The 23,075-nt window shown below is 40.7% G+C and overlaps 1 protein-coding gene across 1 annotated transcript; it reads left to right on the top strand.

The window, feature by feature from the left end:
• Positions 1-2,314: 2,314 nt before the first annotated feature.
• ccdc149a (coiled-coil domain containing 149a) lies at positions 2,315-22,513 on the top strand. The gene is made up of 12 exons (XM_034677054.1): positions 2,315-2,518; positions 4,259-4,420; positions 4,791-4,829; positions 5,876-5,983; positions 6,113-6,229; positions 7,224-7,396; positions 9,577-9,649; positions 9,794-9,878; positions 11,671-11,815; positions 11,997-12,073; positions 17,778-17,870; positions 21,359-22,513. Exons 1-12 carry the CDS (start codon positions 2,468-2,470, stop codon positions 21,892-21,894), a joined length of 1,659 nt encoding a protein of 552 aa, XP_034532945.1. The 5' UTR covers positions 2,315-2,467; the 3' UTR covers positions 21,895-22,513.
• The last annotated feature ends 562 nt before the right edge of the window (positions 22,514-23,075 follow it).

Below are 23,075 nucleotides of genomic sequence, written 5' to 3'. Positions count from 1 at the left end.
TTACCTTCATGGACTTCGTGGCACAAATGAATCAACCATAACAAACCAATATTCAAAGATGTTTCCTGAAAAATATATACATGAAATAAATACCAGCAGCAGCCAGACAGATTTTTTTCCTTCAACAAACAAAACCTTAACCTGAACTACAAATAGTTCATCAAAAATAATAGAGTTGATCATTGATCACTGCTTACCTTGACCTAGGCTAGTGTATAATTTTCAAATTTGTTCTTTCATTGATTTCTTTGTATTTTTTATATGTTTTTCCTGTATCTTTTACATTGTAAAGAGACTGACATTGTTTAAAACATATTGCATATCCCACTGTATGTTATTTTGTTATGTTCTTAAGCATACTATAAAATGGGCCTTATATTACATATGTGCTGTATATTGAAGTATATTAAGGATTCTACGTAAGCCAGGGCACACTTTATACCTTACTGCCAGTTTTTTCAGTGGCTTTTGGTCAATAATACTCCCAATCACCCAACCCAGAGGGTGCTCCATGGGCTGATATGAATGTGTATATAAATAACTGGTTGTCTGAAGCAAAATGGCAAGGCAGCTTTATTTGTATAGCGCATTTTTCTCCTTTTTTTGCTTAATATCCATCTTTTATTAATTGTGTTTTTTTTATTGTATGGTGTCACTTATAAATTCCATAAACATGAAAATTAAAGTTTGTCTTCATACTTTAAAAATAATTATTTTGAACAGTGGACAGTGCACATTGATGAACACGGGCACGTAAATGTGCCAGCAGCAGTAGAATACATAGGCTACACTATAGAGTTGCTGGAGTTCATTGGGCTTTAGTCTACACCAAATATATTTCCCCCTGCTAATTTACTTACTTATTGTGTGTGGAAGAAAATAAGAAACACCTTTGAATACAATAAACATCTATTTAAGGCACATACACCATAGACTGTATAAAATATGGACGTAGTATCCGTGACGTCAACCATCTGTTTCTGAGCGCTGTTTTGAGGCCAATTGGCGGCGGCAGCCATATTGCTGCTGTCGAGCGATTGTGAGGTAAAGAGGCGGGCTTTGAGCCTCCTAGCCAACAGCTACAGTGTTCCCGCCAGGGGTTCAGCTCACCTGGCTAGAGGTGAAGCTTTCAGCAAAGCGTCTGCCCCCTGATGGCTGGCTGCAGTATAGGTCAAAAAATCCATCATCAAACTTTAAAAAATAAATGCACGTCGTACGAATGTTTCTCACATCCGTATGCTGTGGTGATATGTAGTTATTATTTGACTGTTTTGTGTTCAAGGCCTCTTTTTTCAGAAAAGTTTCTTTTTCGTTAGTTATTATAGTTTATAAAAAACAGGGTTTTACTTCCAGGTTTCCTTTGATTCACAGCCGCCTTAGAGGGAAACTTCAAAGGACACACAGCGTCTTGTGACGCTACGCTGTAGGGCGGAGCTTGTTACAGTGGCTTCGCAGGCTCTGGCTGCGCAATGGCTGCGCCCAGGAGCGGGAATTTTTGGCTTCAGAACCGTACAACGGGAAGAGCCGGAGCAACGCTGTCCATTTTTATTTACAGTCTATGGTTCCCGCCTGTCAATCAAGTCAGCTGTGCCTCTCATAATGGAAGACTCGTAATCTCAATATCTTCTAAATTACCACGTTAGAAAGAAATTCACCCCCCGTACAGTGTGTGCCGATCGAGACATGAGCTATCCGGACTACACTCGTCTTCTGTACCAGGCTGTAAACATGTTTATTTCTGCTGTAAAGATCGTCTTTTTCCCATTCATGTGTATGTGACTTCCGGTACTTCCGGAGCCAGCCTCAAGCGGAGTCTCAATGAACTGCAGCTTTTTGCACTTCTGCATTGGACCATAGACTGTGTAAAATATGGACGTAGTATCCTTGAAGTCACCCATCTGTTTCTGAAGCGCTGTTTTGAAGCCAATCGGCAGCGGCAGCCATATTGCTTCTGTCGAGCCAGTGTGACGTAAAGAGGCGGGCTTTGAGCCTCCTCATTGTTAAACATGTTGTAGAATTGCATTTCAAACAATGGCAACCAAAACTAAAATTCAACTACACTGTAATTTACAACTCATCCAGTTCTCCAACACATGTTGTGCTTTTATTGTGAAGGAACCCTAAATGTATTTCCGCTTTGTTATCGAAGGCAGTGTTAATGCCCATTCTTTTCCACTAACACACGTGCTATTTGTGTTAAAAATGTACACTAATTTTATGTGTTAATAATTGAATAAATAGGTAAGAGTTGTCGCAGAAAGCTCACTCTCTGCAATGCATGATATTCATGTGCACGGTTGTACCGGAAGTCGCATCTTTCTTCATTGCTCATGGAGGGCGACTTGACGATACAGCCTCAAAAAAAAGTGACGTTGCAAGATAAACAAAACGAGGAGCAGCAGCCTGGACGGAGGCGGAGGGGCACCTTATTGCAACCTGGCATTTTTTAACAGATATATCCTGAACAATGCAGTCTTCCAAGCGGAGTGAGAGCGACTGGCAGGGGCTTGTCAGCGAGGTAAGTGAAAGTAGAGTGGACCGTGAACAGCTGTTGCAGACACGGACTGATTCTCACATTGGCTCCCTTGTCCATATGGGAAGAGCTCTTCCTTTTCGGATAAATAGACCAAGGATCTGTTTTATACAGCATCTCGGAAGCCTCACTTGTCTTGAGCTTACGTTAGATAGGTTGCTTCGATGACGGTGTCAGCTAGCCTGCAGGCCGACAGCATCCTTGGGTTTGAAATACAGGGACACTCCTTCTCTGAAACACGCAAGGTGCTGTGATACACAGAGAAAACCCACCTGTGGGGCTACATGCTGTCAGTGTCTGCACAGATGTATAAAAGGAATAGACTTTTAGGAGGTGCCCAGGTAATGTGATCCTTATCTTTCTTAATCTTTTCTCAATGGGGTGTGATACCCTTTACTAACACTTAGAGGTGGGAACTGCAGGGTAACTCACAATGTGATATGACACCTGGTGGATTTCCAGAGACAAAAAATAAATGAATTAAATGACAAGACCATTATACAGGCCTAATGATACATCTCAATATCTGATTACCTTAAAGCTGCTGTGAGGAACTTTTGTTTTGTATCAATTCTGGCACCCCTTGTGGACAAAGTGATACATCTTATCTCTTGTCCTATACATGCAAAAGTAGTGTTTTCAACAAAAACCTCATCCTGTTGTCTTTTGACAGTCAACTTTATCAGGCAATGTGATTATTTTCCATGAAAACAGTCAAGCTGAAGCGAGATGTCCATCATCTGGACTGAAACCTACCCCCTAAGGGCGGTTTCAGCAGTGGCAGAGCCAGACAGTTTTGACTTGAAATATATCACACAGTTGCAAAGAAACAATTAGTATTTGACACTTCTGACCCCTTTTAGCCTCCACCTTGACTGCCCACAAACAGTATCTATATCTATAAATGCTAAGGGGGTTGTAAATATGTGAAATCAACCATTTTCATCTCATGTTCATTTCACCTATTAAGCCAAGCGGAAGAAGTTTCATACCGAAAAAAAATACTTTTTTTTTTATTTATTTAGAAAGGGTCAATTTGAACATAACAGGAGGGTTAAAGAGCAGAATCTGTCATGAGGTGTCATGAGGTGTCATGAGATAGCGATGTGGCAAATTGTAAGGGAAATCTGTAGAGAACTGCATTATTTTCATTTTAAATCAATAAAATAATATTTTTTTATTTTTTAATCAATGTTTTTGACACCGTGTTTGTACTTTAAGTTAGTAGCCGGGTAAAAAGCGGGATAATGTATGGTTAGGAGGTTGTTATGGTTATGTCATAAACACTGACTGGATATAATAGTTGCAGCATTCTAAGGATGACAATATATTGGCCTATTATTGTCCCTCCCCTTAGAAAAAGTAACAGGGCAGCAGTAGGGTACTTATTTAAAAAGTAACCACTCCATCAGGTATTACAAACATAAAGACTAACTTGATTCACATTCATCAGCTGCAGTTTTATATTGGCGTTGATTACTTTCAAACCATATTGGAAACTACTAAATGCTACTACTGCACATGTATCTTCATTGTAGTTGCAGCTGTTTAGTTTGGGTATGAGCTGCTCTGACCGCTATCAAGGTTTACTCTTGTTCTGTCGCCGTGTCTTATCTAAACTTTCAACACTTGGCTCCTGTGTGTTTTCCAGCCTGAGTGAACTGGTTGCCATCATTTGTTCAGCCGAGTCATTTGACCAGCCCTTGTGTGTCATGTTTACTGTAGTTCCTGGTGTGCAAGCGCAAGCTGGAGAGCAAGAAAGAGGCCCTCCTCATCCTGTCCAAGGAGCTGGACACGTGTCAACAGGAAAGAGACCAGTACAAGCTGATGGCCAACCAGCTGAGGGAGCGCCATCAGGGACTCAAGAAAAAGTACAGGGAACTTATTGTGAGTGGTTCCGGCCTTCATGGTAACATCTGTCTCTGCTAACTCTAGCCACACTCAGCAAACCAATATAGCTTTGTTTACCCACAGACCTTGAGACCCAGTGTTAAGCAATGTTAATTAAATTCTGCTGTATTGTTGTGCACAACTGTTTTTTCTTGTGTTTTCATACCTTTGGACTAGTCTGTTATTCAGAATTTAAATGACAAGGAGATAAGACGCTTCTGAGCATCCTTAGTGCCCAGAGATATCCATACATCTTGTTCTCTTTTGAACACTGAGGTTACTCAGGAAGCTAAGTGGGAATGTTTAACACAAGTTTTACTTTGAAACAAAGCATGCAAATAATAATCTGACTCGTTTCATTTTTCAGGATGGAGACACCTCTTTGCCACCAGAAAAACGCAACCAAGTAAGTTGCATTTGATTTCCAAGACTTTATTCCTGTCATTTATACCAGAAGTACTTCACATACCTTCATTATCCTTTAGTTCAAATTTTGTGGCGTGTTTTCTCTTCCTTCGTTTGGTCAGTTCAGTTAGGTGACTATTCTCAATACTAAACAGATACAGATCACACGCTGGCTTTGTGGCTCTGAGTCGAAAGACTATTTCATGAGTCCTGTTATTGGCCTGCAAGTTCTTCTATTACATGAAAGGAGAAACAACCGTGACAACACAGATCCACCTGATAGAAAAATGAAATGTTTGGATAGATTTTATTGCATTTTGTCTCAAAGGAGTCCTGTTGGTGTTGCTTTCAGGGACACTAAAGGCTGGTTTATACTTCTGCGTCTCACCTACACAGCAGGGACTGACGAGGACATGAGCACCACATACTTGCGTTTCGATGTGTCCGTGACGCGCAGCAATCCTCCGTCGAAACGCTTGAGGGCAGTGCGGCCTCTCTGATAGCCGGTTGCCTGCTTCCAGACCCGCTACAATCTCGTTGACGTTTCCACAGCGATTCAGAGTGCGTTATGTTAATTTAAAGAATAGAGAGAGGAGGAAATGAAATAAATAGATGAGTGGGGATCCCGAAAGTGCTGTAAATGCGGGAAATACAATGTTGCCAATCACGGGGGCTTGCGGTATTTATTGTTACATTTTGGAGGAGGTTCACGTAGGCCTCTGCGTAGGTACAGGAGCTACGCGGATCTCTGGCATAGGCTAAGCCGCCGATTCAACGTACAAGTATAAATCAGGCTAGCCACCAGAGTTTAAGAGTTGCCTAAATAAATTGTGCTACAAAAAGGACAGTTGCATTTTTGAGGACATAGTTCCTTCACAGCTGTTTCTCCAAATGCACTGGTGAATGTTCCCTGAGTTGATTCTGGCTTTTGTAAGATGGCTCGATTTATCTGCACCCAGCTGTTTTACGACTTTTGATTGTGCAGCTTATATATCATACATCTGTCCCCTTCAACTCCTTCTCTCCTCCTGTCCCCCTTCTCCTCAGGTGAACCTGGCTCAGCTGCTGAGAGACTCAAGGGATCGAGCAAAACAGCTCGCTGAAGAGGTGAAGGAGCTGACACAGAGGCTGGCGGAGGCCCAGGGGGATAACAAGGTGAGGTCACTTGTAGCTGCACACACACAAACACACATTAGGAGTCATTCAAGGTGAACCGATCCAGTGCGTGAGTCAACGTGTTTGAGAAGAGAAGCAAATTTAGCATGTGATTTTTTTTTTCTACAGCTCTTGAGGATGACTATTACTAGACAGAGGCTGGGGGATGAAGAGGTGGGGGCACGTCATTTCCCTGCACATGAGCGGGAGGATCTCGTCCACCAGCTGGAGAGAGCGGGACTCCAGGTGAGTACATCTTCTTCTGTTTTCTAAAACTTATCCTAAAAGTACACATACTATACACTAACTAAACACTGACTGTTATTTAAGCTCCCAGCCTGTCAGGGCTTAAGACTAAATATGTATGTAGACTGTTGCACACCAAATAAAACTAGCTTGATTAAATGAGACTATGTAAAGGTCCCAGTACTGTAACTTAAGAACTATAATACAGGGACAAGTAACTAAATTAATATCCTCAGCCTCAACCAGATCTCACAAGAGCCAACCTTTTTTTAATCTTATTTGTTATCAAAGGAACCAAACCAGAAGAGTCAACATGAATCTAAATCCCATGGGCCAGTTAGAGGTGAATCACACAATGTCTTAATGTTTAGTTCAGGGTTCCGGCAGAGCCTTAAAAAAAGTCTTACAAATATTCAATTAGATTTTTAACATTTAAGATCTTAGAATGTATTAAAAATGATCATTTTCACTTGAGGAATTCTCAGGCTACCTCGCAGTTTGTAATACATAAATAATACATGTCTAACTCTGTAGAAACTTAAAGCTGCAGTTGGTAGGGTCATCACATGCAGTGGAAATATAAACAGGACTTAGAGTTCCTGGTTTGGTTCCCGAGTTTTACCTTGCTGTTACCTCATAGTTCTAACATGTTTGATTGCAAAGGAGCATATAACAAAGAGAAATCTTCAACTAAACTTGTCTCAGGAGTTGACAGTATCATTTCTGAAATTGCGATTTGATTATTTTGTCATGGCAGTGCTTCCTTTGTCCTTTAAAAACTGCTGCTGCTGATGTTCTTGATCCAAGACTTAAGTCATATCTGCTTTAGTGAAGCCTCTTCCTCAGCTGAAAACAATAGAAACATTTTCACAGTGGAAAGCTCTGAAGTTGCTGATTCTAAAAACAGCGCACTCTCAGCTGACTCTACATCAAAGCTCTAAAGTATCTCTTAAAGCTCACAAGCATTTTGTTGCTTGCCTTGCTTTTTTTCCAGATGGAGGAAATGGAGCACAACATGAAGGCTCTGACAGACGAGCTGCAGGACGTGAAGGCAGAGCGGAATGTGTTCAGAGAGAAAGCGTACCGAGTCAACGTGGAGCTCAACCACATTTTGGGCAACCATGAGGCACGCATCATCGATGTGGATGCCCTCTGCATGGAGAACAGGTGAGTGGAACAAAGAGGTTGTGATCTCGTATGTAGAACTTCCTCTCATATGTGTCGAGACAATCTACCCCTGGCTATTGAAATCTCCAATCCAGAGGAGTAAATGTTTCCTACCTGCTGCAGCTTCCCAGAAACTTGTTGAAATCTTAGCAGCCTATGCTTCTGTAAAAATCCCTGCCTCTTTTCAAACTAAAACTAAATCAATGCAAGACAGGCTTTAGCACTAACATCTTCGCAGCATTCACCAGAAAACAGAAATAATGTTGATTTAAACCAGTAGGATTACCTGTACACAAAATGTTGGCATATGACATATTGGCAGTTTCCGGTCCTGCTTAATTTCCGGCTTTATTGTGCGCAGGTGTGGTGACCGTGAGCACATTACACAGACATAATAGTATGTTATTCCTGTGTTAATCATAAGTTAGTAAGTTACACACACAGAGACCTTCTGAGATTTATATATTGTTATCTGTTCGTATGGCTGAAGGAGAAACCAGGGAGTGAGAGGTCAAGAAGGTGGCCATGAAGAGAGAGGTCGTAAAAAGCTCTCTGGTTTGTCTCTCAGCTTTTGGGTTTGTTAAACGATGAGATCATCTAATACTCTGAAGATGATAAATCTCATTGTGATATTAGCCTTGATTGTGATCAGATGATGGGTGACTCTGACTCTTTTACAGTAGTGATGCAACGGATCATCGTTGATCCGTGATCCGTACGGATGCCTCTCCACGGTTGCAAAAAGTTGCGCGTGTTCACGTAATGACTGCATGTTCAATCCACACTCACTCGTCAAGCGCAGCGGTAGTCATGGTAAGTGAAGGAGCAGAGGAACTTGAAAAAACCTCCTGCATCTTGTAAGTCACATGTATGGGAGCATTTTGGGTTTCCCTGTGAAATACAGTGAAGGCTGAATGTGCTTGAGCCACTTTATGAAATTTCGTTGCGCACCCACTAGACTAGAGGCCGTCAAAACGCGGCCCGCGGGCCGCACCCGGCCGCCTATTTGTGGTCCCCGAACTGTTATTCCTTCACTCTGTGTTTTGGTCGGGTCACCCCGTGTTTACCGGGACTTGTCTCCATGCCAACGATACGCAGACAGGCTGTTACTGGGTCACTTGGAGTCCACTGCTGCGAGTGCAATTTTTAACTTTCACTTTCGTTTTTGGAGCAGTTCGCATGTTGGCACTTTGCCAGCTGTAGGACCCTAGAATAAAACGGTGTGTTCCAAGTTTGCAGCTCGAAGAAAAGTGGACGGTGAAAATCAGCGATTGAAAGAAGAATGGAGTGAAACTTTTGAAGTTCCTCTGCTCCTTCACTTGCCATGCCATGAAATGCAGTGAATGAGGCAGGACTGGGCCCACAGATAGGGTGCTTTGCACATGCAGTACATTTTGAGTTGAATGTTGTTTTTATTTAATGGGCAAAGTGTTTTACAAAATAAATGGAGGGACAAAGTTATATTTGTCTTGTCTTGTCTTGTTTTTTTTTTTTGTTTTTTTTTTGGCTGATCCGAAAAATGATCCGATCCGTGACTCAAAACCGTGATCCGATCCGAACCGTGAGTTTTTTGATCCGTTGCACCCCTATTTTATAGTGACATCGTTTTCTGAGGAAATGTTTACGTGCAGCTTATTTTCTCGCCTCATTTTCTTGAGATCGACTGAGAAGAGTCTGACTGATGCTTCTTCTGATTTCTGTCTGGCAACATTAAAAGCATTCAGGAGCCTACTGCTCTTTTATGCTGCCGTGTCAGTTAGTAAATCATGTGTGGCGTTTCAATGAAAGTAAAAAGTAACCACAAACAGTTAACTGCTTTTAATCGATGCATTATTTGTCTAAAATCCAGCCACACCTGGCTAATTAAAGTGACTAATAATTTAATTTGGATCAGCTGTTAATTGAAGTTTTATGGTAATTAAACATTTAAAAGTGATACAAGAGTAACTAAAATAAGAACTGCTCATGTGGAATGCTTGTATTAATACTTAAGTACTGTGTAAAAATGAAACTGGTTTAAATATATTGCTCCCAATTTCGTGGTCACAAAATTATCGATTCTCTGAGCTTCATCGCAAAACTACAAACGTCCGTTATGTTTTGCATGTAATCTGCTGCCACCAGTCCCTCTGTCTGACCTTAGACACTGCTGGTTGTGATTTTGATCATTTGTGCTGCAGGTATTTGCATGAGCGTTTTGGCCAGTTACAAGAAGAGGTGAACCTGCTGAAATCCAACATCATGAAGTACAAGGTACAGATGAAAAGCTTCTCTTCAAACCCGACTAGACTGTGAATCTGGACTAAATTTGTATTCTTGTGCATGTCCTCTGAAAGAACAAGAGGTTACTTTAATTTAAATCGCACATCAAACACAGCTTTCTTTGGTCTCCCACAGACGGCTCTTGAGAGGAGGAAAAACTCCAGCACATATGGGAAATCAAACAGCAGCCCTCTCACTGGAGTCCTCTCAGCCAAACAAGGTGAAAATCCAAACTGTTCAGCTCGCTCTGAATTCTCTCTAAAGTCCTACATCAACAGAAAGCAGAGCAGCTGTTCTGGAAAGTGTTGAAGGCCTCCAAAATGTTCTTCCTCACCTCACTTTTGATCACACAAACTTTGCATCTTCCCTTTCTCTGTTTCTAGCCGTGTCTTGTTGCATTATTTAATAACTCTCTTTTTTTTGCCGATCCTTCAAGCCAGCGCCCGGACACCAGCTGTGTTACTAATTGTATTCTGAGTGGTAGAGAGCACCACTGGCAGGAAAATGAGCCTGCCATGATGACTGACAGTCGCTGGCAGAAGCAGCACAGTGGGCTACGGAGTTAAAGTTAGGAGAGTGTCACCTAGTAGACAGCTGTTTGTAATGCTCCATCTCTGTCTTGCTCATGTCATGCTGTTTTTCTCCTCTTATGTTGTATCACCCCTGTTCTAGCTTTTATATATGTTTTAAGGCTAATTGTGAAAGTTTTATAGCTGAATTATTGGGAAATTGAATGTCAGTATCCAACCTAATATCTGTTTACGGATTCTGCATAAAAATGTAGAATCCGTGCCCGGCGGTCTGGATTTTCTTATGTTCCTTTGTGGTAATCCAAGTTGTATTGACCAATCCCGTTTCAGGAGGTTTGGCGCATGCTTGATAAAGTTGTTTGTGTAGAAAGCAAAGCAGGCAAGACGCAAAAGCTCCAACCTCTGTTCAACAAACAAACATTTAAAAGTAGTTTTCTTCTCCTCTTGAGGACAGACCTGACAAAGCTTGCATCTGTATCATAATGTTGTTATTTCAACAAACTTGTGACCAGTACACTTTAAGTAAGTCACACAAGAAAACAGGTTTCTTTTTCAGTTTCAAAATGCTGAAGTGAGCCAGAGTAAATCGTCAGTGTCTACCGTTGAACTGAGACCTACCAGTACTTGAAACAGATGATCGTGCTACCCCGTGGGATGTAATTGACCAAGCAATGACAGCGTTTCTGCTGCACGGCCAGCATTTTGCAATAAAACACGTACAGATCTATCTGTGCCATGAACAGTTGGGGGGGGGGGCGACCATGTGTCAAATTCACCCCTTAAGACATGTCTGCAAACCATTGTTGCTGGGTGTATTATGTCCCCTTGAGTTGTACCTGTTATTCTGTTATGGCGTGTCTCAGTTTCACTGTCAATAGTGAATTACACTTAGGTTTCACTCTGGTTTACTTTAGCTGTATGAGCTACAAAATGAACCAATGTTTTTTTGTGATTTACTCGCATTTAAAACATTAATTTCATGATGAGACTTGTAAAAACTAGAAGTGTTAGCTTTGTCAGGTTTGTCCTGAAAAGAGGAGGAAAGCTCCGTTTAAAATGCTTGTTTGGTGGGTGGACGTCGGAACAATCAAAGTCAGGAAATCTAAATGCTAAATGGCTTTTGTTAAATATCATCAAGGAGATTTATCGCTCAAGTTGAAAGTTGTCTAGAACAGTTTTCACCTGCACTTGCATGCAGATGCCTGTTTAAATAGATACAAAATCAACACATTTTTGGCATCACATTAGTTGCCAATGGGAGCCAGGATTGCCGTCCACCTGCTTTTTCTCTCTGTTTCCTGCACACACCAAAGTCTGCTGTTGATATTTATACACCAAAGCCTAGTAGTATTGTATCCTCTGTATATATTGTATGTGAAAGGTAGAAGATATATTTTCTCCCTTCATTTTTTTTGTTCTGTTCCCTCTTGCTGTCCTTTTAATCTTCTCTTCCTCTATTTTTTCCTTCCTCTTTATGTGTAGTCCAAGGAATGCTTCTGGAAGAGCAGGGCTGCAGTCTGCCAGCCACGCCTCAGTCCATATCCGACCTCAAGTCCCTGGCCACAGCTCTGCTGGAGACCATCCATGAAAAGAACCTGGTCATCCAGCACCAGAGGCACACCAACAGGTAATTCCCTTGCTGTTTATGCAAATAATCTCCTAATTTTACCCAAGATGACACTTAACAGGTTTGCCAACCTGTCGTGACAATCCTCCTCCTCCGCCCTCAAAGCAAACACTGTCAGTTAGGAAGACTCAAACACTGCCATCATTTCCATGTAAGCTGACACGTAGTGCTTGGCCCACAGGATCTTGGGAAACAGAGTTGCAGATTTGGAAAGGAAGCTGAAGACCTTGGAGGTCTCAGGATTGTGGAGTCTTCCAGGTGGGTCTATGAGCAAACTGTGAAAGTCTCTATTGAAGAAAAATATTTAGGTTGCACAACATTACAGTCTCAATATTAAATCCCCTTAATGATTTAACAACCCACTTACTAAACACAGAAAAGTTACAGTCATTGGACTGTCTCTCAGTCAAATACTTTCTTTTAACAGCATTTGAATGGCACTCTAATTTGTAACAGATATAACTTTACTATGTTCTAAAAATAAATAGGTGGCTTGACTTAGTGGTTAAAGGTACAGTGTGTAGAAGTGGAAATATGAATCGATATCTAGCAGTCACATTCCAGATCAAAATGCTGCCCGTATGTGAAATTCCAGAAGGAACAGCAAACTTTGAGGACAAAAAACTCCTGTGATGCATGTTCAGTATAATTCTCCACTGGTCAAGTTTTTACCATCAAAAACTTCCAACAGCACAAATTCTTGCACACAACAACAACCAGCACTCTCATTTTTATGGAGCACTCACTAAATACCAAAATGAGTATGGCCCCAACTACTCTGTTCTGTGCTGCTGTACAAACATGATGGTGCAAGATGGCAGCCTCCATGGAAGGGGACCTGCTCCTATAAAAGGCTCTTTTTAAATTTGCAAAGACAAAATTGTTTTCATATTCAGGTGATTAAACATCAATTTAAACATACTCATAAAAAGTATATTCCATTCCTACCAAGTCTGTTCTGCTAAATGTCGCTAAATACTACCGCCTGTACCTTTTGAAGCTTGTGCCCCATACACAGAGGCTAGAGTCATTGCTGCAGCGGTTGCTGGTTAGACTCCTCGTCTCAACCCTTTGCTGCATGTCTCCTCTGACCCTGAACTCTCCACATTCACTTTCTCTTCACTGTTTTATCTAATACGGTAAAAAGAAAATGCCACAAAATAACTTTAAAAAATAAATTCACTTTAAATTCAGATGTGTTTTCATGTTTCTGAGTTTGAATCAAGTAAGCAGTAATTTGATTTAGTACTGAACATCAGTCTCTTGTAGTTAAATGACGAATCAACAACCAAAGTATACATCCACTGTCACAACATTGTTTTAATATTTCTGCATATACTTTGACCGGGTTGACACCTGTGACTGTTCCACGCCATCTGCAAACATAACCGTGTGACTCGGGATGTGTTTGTATTGGTGTGTTAGCAAATTATGTCAGTTATGTCTTCAATAGTTAATGATTCACCAAAGACTGAAAAAACTGGAAGTTGGCCCTTTTCTTCAGTTTCATTATTTGATGTTATCTCTGCACTGAATCAAATACATACTTTGAATGATCTGCAAACCATTAAATTCTGTTTTTATAAACCTTTAACTGCTCTCTTCTTTAAAAAAAAAAAAGAAATCTCAATATATACAACAGCTTTTATGTTTATAATGATGTGTCTCTCTCTCCATCCGGCTGCGTCTCAGGCTTGACCTACCGCATATCCGTGGGAATTGGGAGTATGTATTCCTTCTGCCCCACTTAGCCCATCCATGCCCTCCACTGTGTCATGCCAGGACAAATCTGGGCAGACACCCAGAAAATGTGTCACCTCATGCTCACCATTTACTATGTGTCATTCCCATTGACCACCCGCTCATGTGTCAGTTCATGAAACCAGTGATCCTTTTTGGTTGAGTGGATGTATGTCTCTCCATGTTGATACTCATTTTGAGTGTTGGGGGCATTTTATAAGAGCAAGAGAGACCTTTTTAAAGCAATACAATGGTGTAAATAGGGTATTCTATCCACCTAGAAGTGCTTTAATGCAAGTCGTGCTTATGTCTTAAAATATTTAAATCAGCAAAGCCAAGTGTTTCCTTCTTTTAAAGTTTGAACTATTATAATTTACAAAATAACACAAGATTTAAATGTTAAAAAGTGTTCTAAACTAAATGCTCTGTCAGAAAAGAAGTTCAAAATCCAACCTCAAGTTTAAATGGTTCTCTGTTTCTCCCACTAGAGGGGGATGTTGTGCTGTGTATAAACAACATTGAGCAGTGGAGGGGCTGCAGCTGAATGGAGGTGCCCTGTCATGAGACCGTCATTCTCACCGCTATAAAACTGACAAGCATCCATTACTGAAAATGATTGCCCACATTACAAACACATTTAGGGGAATGTGCCGTTATTAGGGAATTTGTAGGCGAGGGGGGCCCAGAGTGCCTGACGACCGCGCTGTCCACCACAGTTAGGGAGACAGAAATATAGAGAGAGATGTGAGCGCGTGCGGCCTTGATGTGATGTGAAGTTCGGCTGATGGATATTAAAGCTAAACAGGATAGGATGGAAGGCCTTGGCTGCCTACCTGAGGCCCCAAAAAACACTTGAGGTGACTATGTTGTCTCCGGATGAGGAAGAGCCAAAAACAATAACAATGTCCTGGACTCAGTGAGTCAGATAAAGTTGTGATTGATAGATCCCCGCCAGTCCACCCTTCTGAACGAGTGCAAGCAGGAACGAAACACAGCAATTGAAAGCCTGTCAGTGTGCATCAGCTATTGAAAAGACAGAGGTGGATTCAGAGTGCAGCCATAAAACTCTGTTTTGGTCGAGTTACAGACTTTTCCAATGAAGAAGAAAGGCATTACCTTGTCACTCTAGCGCCAGCCTGTACACAGTGCAGGGTTCAACCATGTGACTGTTTGACAGATGTCTCGATAGACTTTGTGATCTGGTATTTTTGAGTATCATGTGATGCAGAAAAGCCTTGTCTCTTTGTAGAATGGGTGCATATACATCTATAGTTGTTGTATTTGCATGAGAGTGAAGGAAAGATAGGAAACTTTTGGGTATGTCTGAGTGCTGCTCTTACTCTTGTCTTCAAACCAGTAATCAAAACACTACCCAAGTAAAGGCTTTGAAACAACAGAACTTCTTTATTACCCTTATCTCAAAACTTAAGGCCAGCATAATCTTAAAGTAACAGGCCAGCTACGCGAGCTAAATAAAGAAGAACATTACCTGTGGAGAACAGCTGACTTGTTCGTCTTTTACAAGCTGCGAAACAACGACAAAACTCTGCAAATTTTGAAATGTATTTTCTTTAAGACTTTACGATGTCTTTATGAGTGTTGGATTGTTAAGGGCAGTGTTGAATGTCACTCAAAGTAGCTCTGCTTTTATTTCAGAATGTTCTGCGTGTTGTGATTTTATGAAAACATAACAATTCAAATAGAAGGATGGAAAATGATATCCATATTCTTCCCCTAACCTTGTCACAATAGGGTTTACGAATCTTATCACAACACTTAGGGTGTTATATTGATTCCTTTGAAGACGGTACCATTTGAAAGGGTTAAAGTATAGTGAGCAGGTGGTTATGCAAATTAGACTCCGAGTAGGGTGAGCAGGTCCTGCTCATTAATTGATTACCATTGTTAATACATTACCATTAGTTAACCAAATTATGTTTGAGGTTCCGACCAATCAGAATCAAGTATTTAACACAATGAGGTGATAAGAGGTTTTTAATTGATTCATTAAATGGAAATATACGTTGGCTTTTGCCTTTGATTTCAGACATGACTGATATTTATGTCAGAGGTAATATTGACCTTGGATTATTCGGTCCGACATATCAGAGTTTATATTCAACACAAAACAACAACAGTTGAGATTTGATATTTTGTCATTTAGGACAGGAAAAATGTCATCATGTAGAAAAGACCATGAATAGCCAAATGCAAAACGTAAGATGAAGAAGAGCAAAATGGACATGAAGGGAAGTGTCGATATTATTTGACAGCAGCCACTCTTACAGTGCAGCCTTGTTAATTTCTTAGTGCAGGCATCAGCCGATGCTGATTATCTAAAATGCCTTTAATCAGCTGGATTAATCGGCTGACCGATTAATCAGTCCATCTCTAATTTGGATCAGTGTTTTCACTTTGTATCAGTCATATGTAACTGCTAGTCACTTAACTGATAAAACAATATGATTAATGTATTAATGCACCCCTGGTTACAATAAGCATTCGAGTCTGACGTTAAAACCAATTAATACCACTCAAAGGCATGTTTCAAAAATGTCTTTTAAATAGTAACTTTACTGTTAAATGGTATGTTTACAAGAAACAAGATGAGCGGCTTAATTCTGCACTTATCAGTCTTGTGGTTTATGCTCAGGGTCCAGCTTGATACTGAAGTTAGCTCTCTAACAGGCTCAGAACCTAGACTATGAAAAGGATGGACAGCATGACAGCTCCTCAAAAGCAGGGCCCCAAAAATTGAGAGACTCCTCGTGGTGATTGGCTGCAGTATTGCTCTTAAAGTCTGCCTTCTCCATTTGAACAGATGGGACATGAATCCCAGTGAAATTTCATAATACATTTCAAATAAGAATCTTGTCATTTCAGTTAGTCCTAATCTTTGCCAATTTTTGTCCAAATATAATTTTTTCTGATACGTTTAGTTTTAATGGTTCAGCTTAGTTTTAGTGGTCCTTGAAGCAGGCGGCCCGGGTTTCAGTGTCTTACCCTCTCTACTAAAAATTGAGACATAAAAGAGTTCAGGAGGAATGGCTGGAGTAAACAAAGCCATCAGTAACACAAGAGTCATTGAACTTTCTGTCACTGTGACTCTGTGCTTCAAACCGGCACAAACTGCGGTTACACCGTATACTGTACTGACCGAAGAGATCTTTGATATTAAAATGTAAGTGAAATATGTGTTTAGGCTAGGGGAAGAGATGGAACATCAAGAGGGCAGCTTTGAGAGCCAATCCCTACTGCAGAAACACCAAAATTCACAAATCGTCAACACTCCTGCTGGGGTATTTTGGTATCACTTTGGCACCGTGGGAGGAGGTGGAGATGCTTCTTCTATCTTTATATTCAGTCAGTGGCTCAAATAACATTGCTGATATTTAGCATAATGTTTATCATATTGACATCTTTGTTTATAATGTAAGCATGCTAACATTTGCTAATGAGCTATAAAAACAAGGTACAGCTGAGGCTTATGGTAATGTCAGTAGCTTGGAATGTATTCAGTGATAAACAAACCAAAGTAATTGATGAATTAAAATTTTGACATTTCAGTCAAATTCACAAATGTCAACCCTTTAAGTTGTGAAAAGAAGAAAAAGAAGTTTTGAGAAACTTTTTTTTTTTCTTGACACTCACAGCCCACCCTCTCACTCACTGCTCCCACATCAATGTCAGCACTGAGCATCCATAACAATATGGACCGCATTCATGACAATATGGTCTCCGTTCACCATTCATGATTCTCACGCATCGTGTCACCCAGCCATCCATTTTCCCATTCTTCTGTTTGTTTTTGAGCCTCACACTTGAATGGTCAGAAAAAGGGCCTATTCACAGGCTCTTTGTGAAAGAAAAGGCTGATGTGCACACTTAGAAACTGGAGCGTATGCATGTGTCTGTGTGAAAACAGTCCCGTGTGTGTATGTGTGCTGTCTGGTTTATAGTGCAGAGTCTGCTATGAGCAGCATATGGTGTCAGCCTAAGAGGCGTGCAGCCATCACTAATGAAGACAGATGACAGGGAAGTGAAGCCACTTCCTGTGAGCACTGCAAAGCATACGTGCGTGTGTGTTTGTAAGCTGTGTCAAAATATACACCGCATGCATGTGCTTGGATGAGCTCCATCCAGTCTTCATACTCCTAACTTTGTGTTCTTGTTGTCATTTGAAAGTAACATGGGTGTTTGTTCCTTGATGGTGGACTTACAGGTACACGAGAAAACATCACGCTGAATGCAAACCTTCAACCAGAGCTTCATCCAACACGTGTCACATCTCTGCCCGTAGTGCTGTCACCCAAAGGTGAGTAAATTGTGTGTAACTTGCTTTCCAGAGCACCCACAGCTACTGGCGTAAACACTGTAATTAGCCACTGCGTGCTAAACTCTCCTCACTATCTTCCATGTTTAACCCGAGTCCTTTCCCTTCCCGCCTGCACTCCTGTCTGCTTCTCATTGGTGCAAGCTGCCCAAATGCCATGGCATTTTGGAAATGTGAGGCAAATTCTCGCCCGCTGACATTCAGAAACTTCTGCCGTGTTCTCTTTGAAAAGAGGGGGGGTTGGGGGCCCATAAATATGGATGCCAGCTCAAGTAGTGTTGCTTTCTTCCTGTGTCTTTTTGCATGCATGTGTGGATGTTTGTGTGTCTGTCTCTGTGTGTGCATGTGTGTGTGTGTGTGTGTGTTTGGGAAAAGGTGGCTGGGACTCCATGTGCAGTCTTTAACCTTTTTGCCTGCACATCCACAAATATGGGTCAGTAATCCCCAAAGTGAGAGCATATTTTGGCAAAGAAGCAGAACTAAGCTGTTGCTGTCGCGAGATGCGGGGCGTCACACTCGTCTTGCGTCCCCTTGTCTGGGGCACTGCTGCTATATTTAGCCTGTTGCCATGGAAGCACTTCAGTCACATAAGTAATTGAAATAACTTTCTGTGTTGACACAGTGGTTCAAACTTGAAAAGAGGAAAGTTTTCTTTGTGTTTTCTTTTGAATGTTCTCCCACTGGTTTGAAGTTACAGCCTTGGTCTGTCAGCACACTTGCTTTATATCAGTTGGTTATTTGTATTTTTTTCACGTTGTGTCTATGCAACCCCACATGTACAAGATCCAATCCAAAAAAGTTGGGACACTGAGCAAAATGTTGACCCAAATGTTGAGAACAGATTTCTATGGTTTGCAAATCAATGAAACACAATATCTGATTTAAGATAAATGAAAAATGGGATTGTTAAATAAAGAATACAGCATTTTTATAGGATTTCAGTCCTATTCAGGGTCTTCTTTGTAGTAGTTTTTGTTTTATAATGCGCCAAATGTTTGAGTGACAAGTCAAGACTTCAGGCAGGCCAGTTTTGCACCCGGACCCTCCTACTGAGGAGCCACACTGTTGTTATATATGCAGAATGTGGTTTGGCATTGTCTTGCTGAAATATGCAAGTTCTTCCAGGTGATCCCTCTCTCCTCAAGAGTGTGGTGTCCATGATTTCCAAAAAGAATGTCAGATTTTGATTCGTCAGACCACAGGACAGTTTTCCACTTTGCCTCAGGCCATGTTAACTGAGTTCAGGCCCAGAGAAGTTGCCAGTGTTTCTGGATCATGTTTATACATGGTGTCCACTTTACATGATGCAGTTTTAACCTGCATTTGTAGATGCAGTGATAAGCTGGTCACTGATGGTGTTTTTTGAAGTGATTTTGAACCCATGCAGTGACTGTTTGCAGTACTACCCAAGGGGCCAAAGATCACTGCCATCCAGTATTGGTTTTGGGCCCTGTACCCTTTGTACAGAGGTTTCTCCAGATTCTCTGAATCTTTTAATGATTTTACGTACTGTAGACGATGAAATCCCCTAACTCTCAGCAATTTTACACTGAGAAACATCATTCTGAAACTGTTCAACTCTATGCTCACAAAATCTGTCACAGAGTGGTGAACCTTTTCCCATCTTTACGTCTCAGCCACTCTGGAATGCCTTTTTTTATACCCAGTTATGTTACTAACCCACTGCAGATTACCCTAATTAGAGATTTTCCTCCAAGTTGTTGTTTCTTTTTTTTTTCCAACTATTTCGTTATTTTGTTTTCACTGTACCACATTTTTGAAACATGTTGCTGGCATCAATTTAAAATGAGCATTTTTTTCATAATCAAAAAAATTGTTTAGATTCAACATTTGCTATGTTGTCTTTGCACTATTTTTAATTAAATATAGGTTGTAAATGATTTGTAAACTATCAAAAATATTTTTTCTCCATAAAACTTCTGTCTAACTTTTCTTTTTATCTCTCCCTGTTTGACACTCTTGAAGCCCCTTTGACTTTGGTGCCCCCCGTGGTCAAAGCTGTACCTCTCAGCTTGATTTCACACATGATAGTCCGGGGGTCTCAGTTCAATTGGGGGGTGACATACCAACATTGTTTCACTTTCATGTGGTTTGGATCACTTTCACACTGCACTTGGTCATAAGAACCAAACCATCTGGACGATGTGACGTGGTTATAACGACTGCTTGTTTGTGGCGGTATTGTACCAAACAAACACAGACGAAGAAGAGGAAGAAGAAAAGACAGCTTATCGATTGGCCAGAACAGAAAATGAGAAATTGACTCATTCGCCACATAAACAATGGAACAACACCTAATCTATGCAGACTTCGGGTTTCTGCTTTTGCTTTGTTTTTCTTCTTTCTACCTATGATGCGCTGCACTTTATGCAACTTCCTGCCTTCAAGTGTGTATAAGTTGGTTCGCTTCGCTTTCACCCCTCAAACAAACTGCACCAGGGTTCACCAGAGACGTGTTTTCAGTCAAACTCTTTGGTCCGCACCAGGGTTCAAATAAGCTTTCTCATCACTCAGCTCTAGTGTGAATGCGACTTTATTTTGTGAGCCTGTCCTCTACATGTGGAAGTAGAGTTTTCTTTTAAAGAAAAAAATCTCATCCAACTTTCTTTTGATCACAAAATCGAGAATTGTTAAGATTAAAAAAAGCAGTTTCTGCACAATGATGTTAGTCACTTTATATGAGCTTAGCACTTAGCTTACGGCAGCCGTTCAGTTTCAGGCATCAAAAAATATAAAGTAGAAATAAACAACTTTGGAGCTAATGGTCCCCTTTACTATTGTTGGTCATTAAGACACATCAATTTTAATGTCTGTCTTTTTCATAACAAGCCAAAAACTCCTCATTTGAGCTGTAAGTGTCAACTGTTATCAGGCAAAATAAAATTATTTCTTTTATGATATTTTTCCTTTTTTTTATCTTTTATTTTTTAATCTTTGCAGAGTAAACTGATGTTACATTTACAGGTGACAAAACTGGTTATAAATAAGTTTTAAAAAAAGTCAAAAAGACTAGTACCTTGGATCAAAACTAGAGTCTCGGCATTACATCCATAACAATGTGCTCTTAGAATTTTTGGTACTTTTTTTTCCTGACTTGTAACAATCTATTAGTGTTTGGTGTTTAAAATGCTGAGCATTACACCAAAGACCAAGTAGGAAAAGACAGTAAATATTCACACAAAAAAGATAATTGATCATTTAATCAATATCATTGCAAATTAATTAAATTAAGCAGGTAAATGCTGGCTGTAATATATTAAGCGAAAGAAGTAATTGAAAAGGTGAGCTTGATGCCCTGAGAAACATGTATAGGACTCTTTTAAACCAACCTCAAGTGATCCTTTTAAAGGAACAAAAAAAGGGCAAAGATACTTGTTTTCTGATGTTACAATGGGTTCAGATCAAGTGAGTAATTAAAATGACCAGTTGTCTCCTCTTCCCTCTCCCAGCTGTGTCAGACAACAGAAGTTCCCATGAATCATTGTGGGAAAGCCACACCGCTGGCATCAACCTTGGCACAGATGGCATCAGCGGGGAAGACTCACCTGCACTTCTCAACAGCCTGCAGCCCCTCGTGGGTGTAGAGACAAATGGGATTGACAGCAGTTTTGGAGAAATCGTGACCCTGGCTGAAGATGGAGGCTCCATAGGGCTGGAGGAGGGGCGGAGTCCTGTGGAGGAGGCGGGGCATGAGGTAGACGGAGTTGAGGTTGAGGAACTGGGGTCCACAGTGGAGGAAGGTGAGGAAGCAGCTCTGGCGTTAGGTGTCCCAAACACTGAATCGGACTTTCCATGGCTTCAAATGAAAAAAGACTGTATTGATCATCTAGAGGTGAGTCAACGGCCATGCGTGTCCCGGGACTATAAGGTATCTGAACATGTAGAAACCTCAACACCAGCTTCAGAGAGCCGGACCACAGAGGTGTCGAATACAGGGGAGTTGGACTTTCACTGTCAATCTGCTGAGAAACACCTGACATTGTGACCACTTGTCATGATCTCACATCACTAAAAGACTGAAGTCGCCTATTTCAATCCCTCTCTTGCTCATTTCTTATCAATAATTGCATTAATCGCTCTTTGTACTTCTCTCACAATGTACCTGCAGCCACTCTGTTTTTGTCAGTGAAACAGAAAGCACTTTTCCAGCCACCATTCACAGAGCTGGAGTTGCACTTTTTTTGTATCCAGACAGGCTTTTCTTTTTTTTCATGCAACAGCCAATTTTGAAATCAATCGAGTTGCAAACTTCATCCCCTGAAGGACGAATTTAGCTCAAAAAATAATAAATATGGCAGCTCAAACGTTTCCCCTGTGTTGAGATAATCCCAACTGTTTGCTTTTTCCTTTTTCCTTGGGGATGCCAAGAACGTCAGTGCTGCATTTGGTGATTAATCTCACAGGGGTTCAATTTGGCTTGTAATGAATGTGTTGTACATGTGTGTAAGTTCTTACTATTAACATAAGAGAGTCTATTGATATCTATTTATCTGGATGGATGAATCTTACAAATCGGATGCTCTTTAGTTTTCTCATCTCGAAGCTGATGTTGGACTGAGACTAATTGTGCCTTGTTCTTTATAAATATGACTACATGTACCTGCTTTGTGGCCTGTTTGAACTTGGTCTTTTCCAATCCACATGCATGCACACCTCCCAAAGAAACCTAAAAGTTTTTCATGTGCAGGAATTCCTGGCAAAGAGTAATCGTACTACAGATTATACTCTCAGTAGTGTCAAAGAAGAGTTACACCTCCAACCTTATGACATTTGTTCCTGCAGGAAACCACACTGGCAGGAGTTGTCCAATCAAAACTTGAACTCCAGAAGCTGACTTTGTGAACTTGGTGTAATATTTGTTTGAGCTTTCACACACAAATTAGATTTGTTTGATAGTCATGTTCTGAACCGGAAAATGAGCCTGTATCTGCAGAAAATCACTCTGGATAATTTCTAAAGTTGGTCTCTCATTAATTCTCAATGCAGCAGCCTCAGTCTTTTGATTGTTTTACAGATTAGAGCAGCTTAACTTGATTCTCTTCTTCCCAGCCTTGATGGAGAATTGATCAAGCATAAAACTTTTATGCTCTGTTGGGGTTAATCATAGAAATACTTAAATTCTGTTTTCAGTTGGATAAACATGTCAACTTTTAGAAGGATGTACAT

This window comes from Notolabrus celidotus, chromosome 23 (genome assembly GCF_009762535.1).
Source record: "Notolabrus celidotus isolate fNotCel1 chromosome 23, fNotCel1.pri, whole genome shotgun sequence".
Taxonomy (NCBI): Eukaryota; Metazoa; Chordata; class Actinopteri; order Labriformes; family Labridae; genus Notolabrus; species Notolabrus celidotus.
Note: the sequence above shows the minus strand (reverse complement) of the source record. Positions and strands in the feature narration are given on the sequence as shown.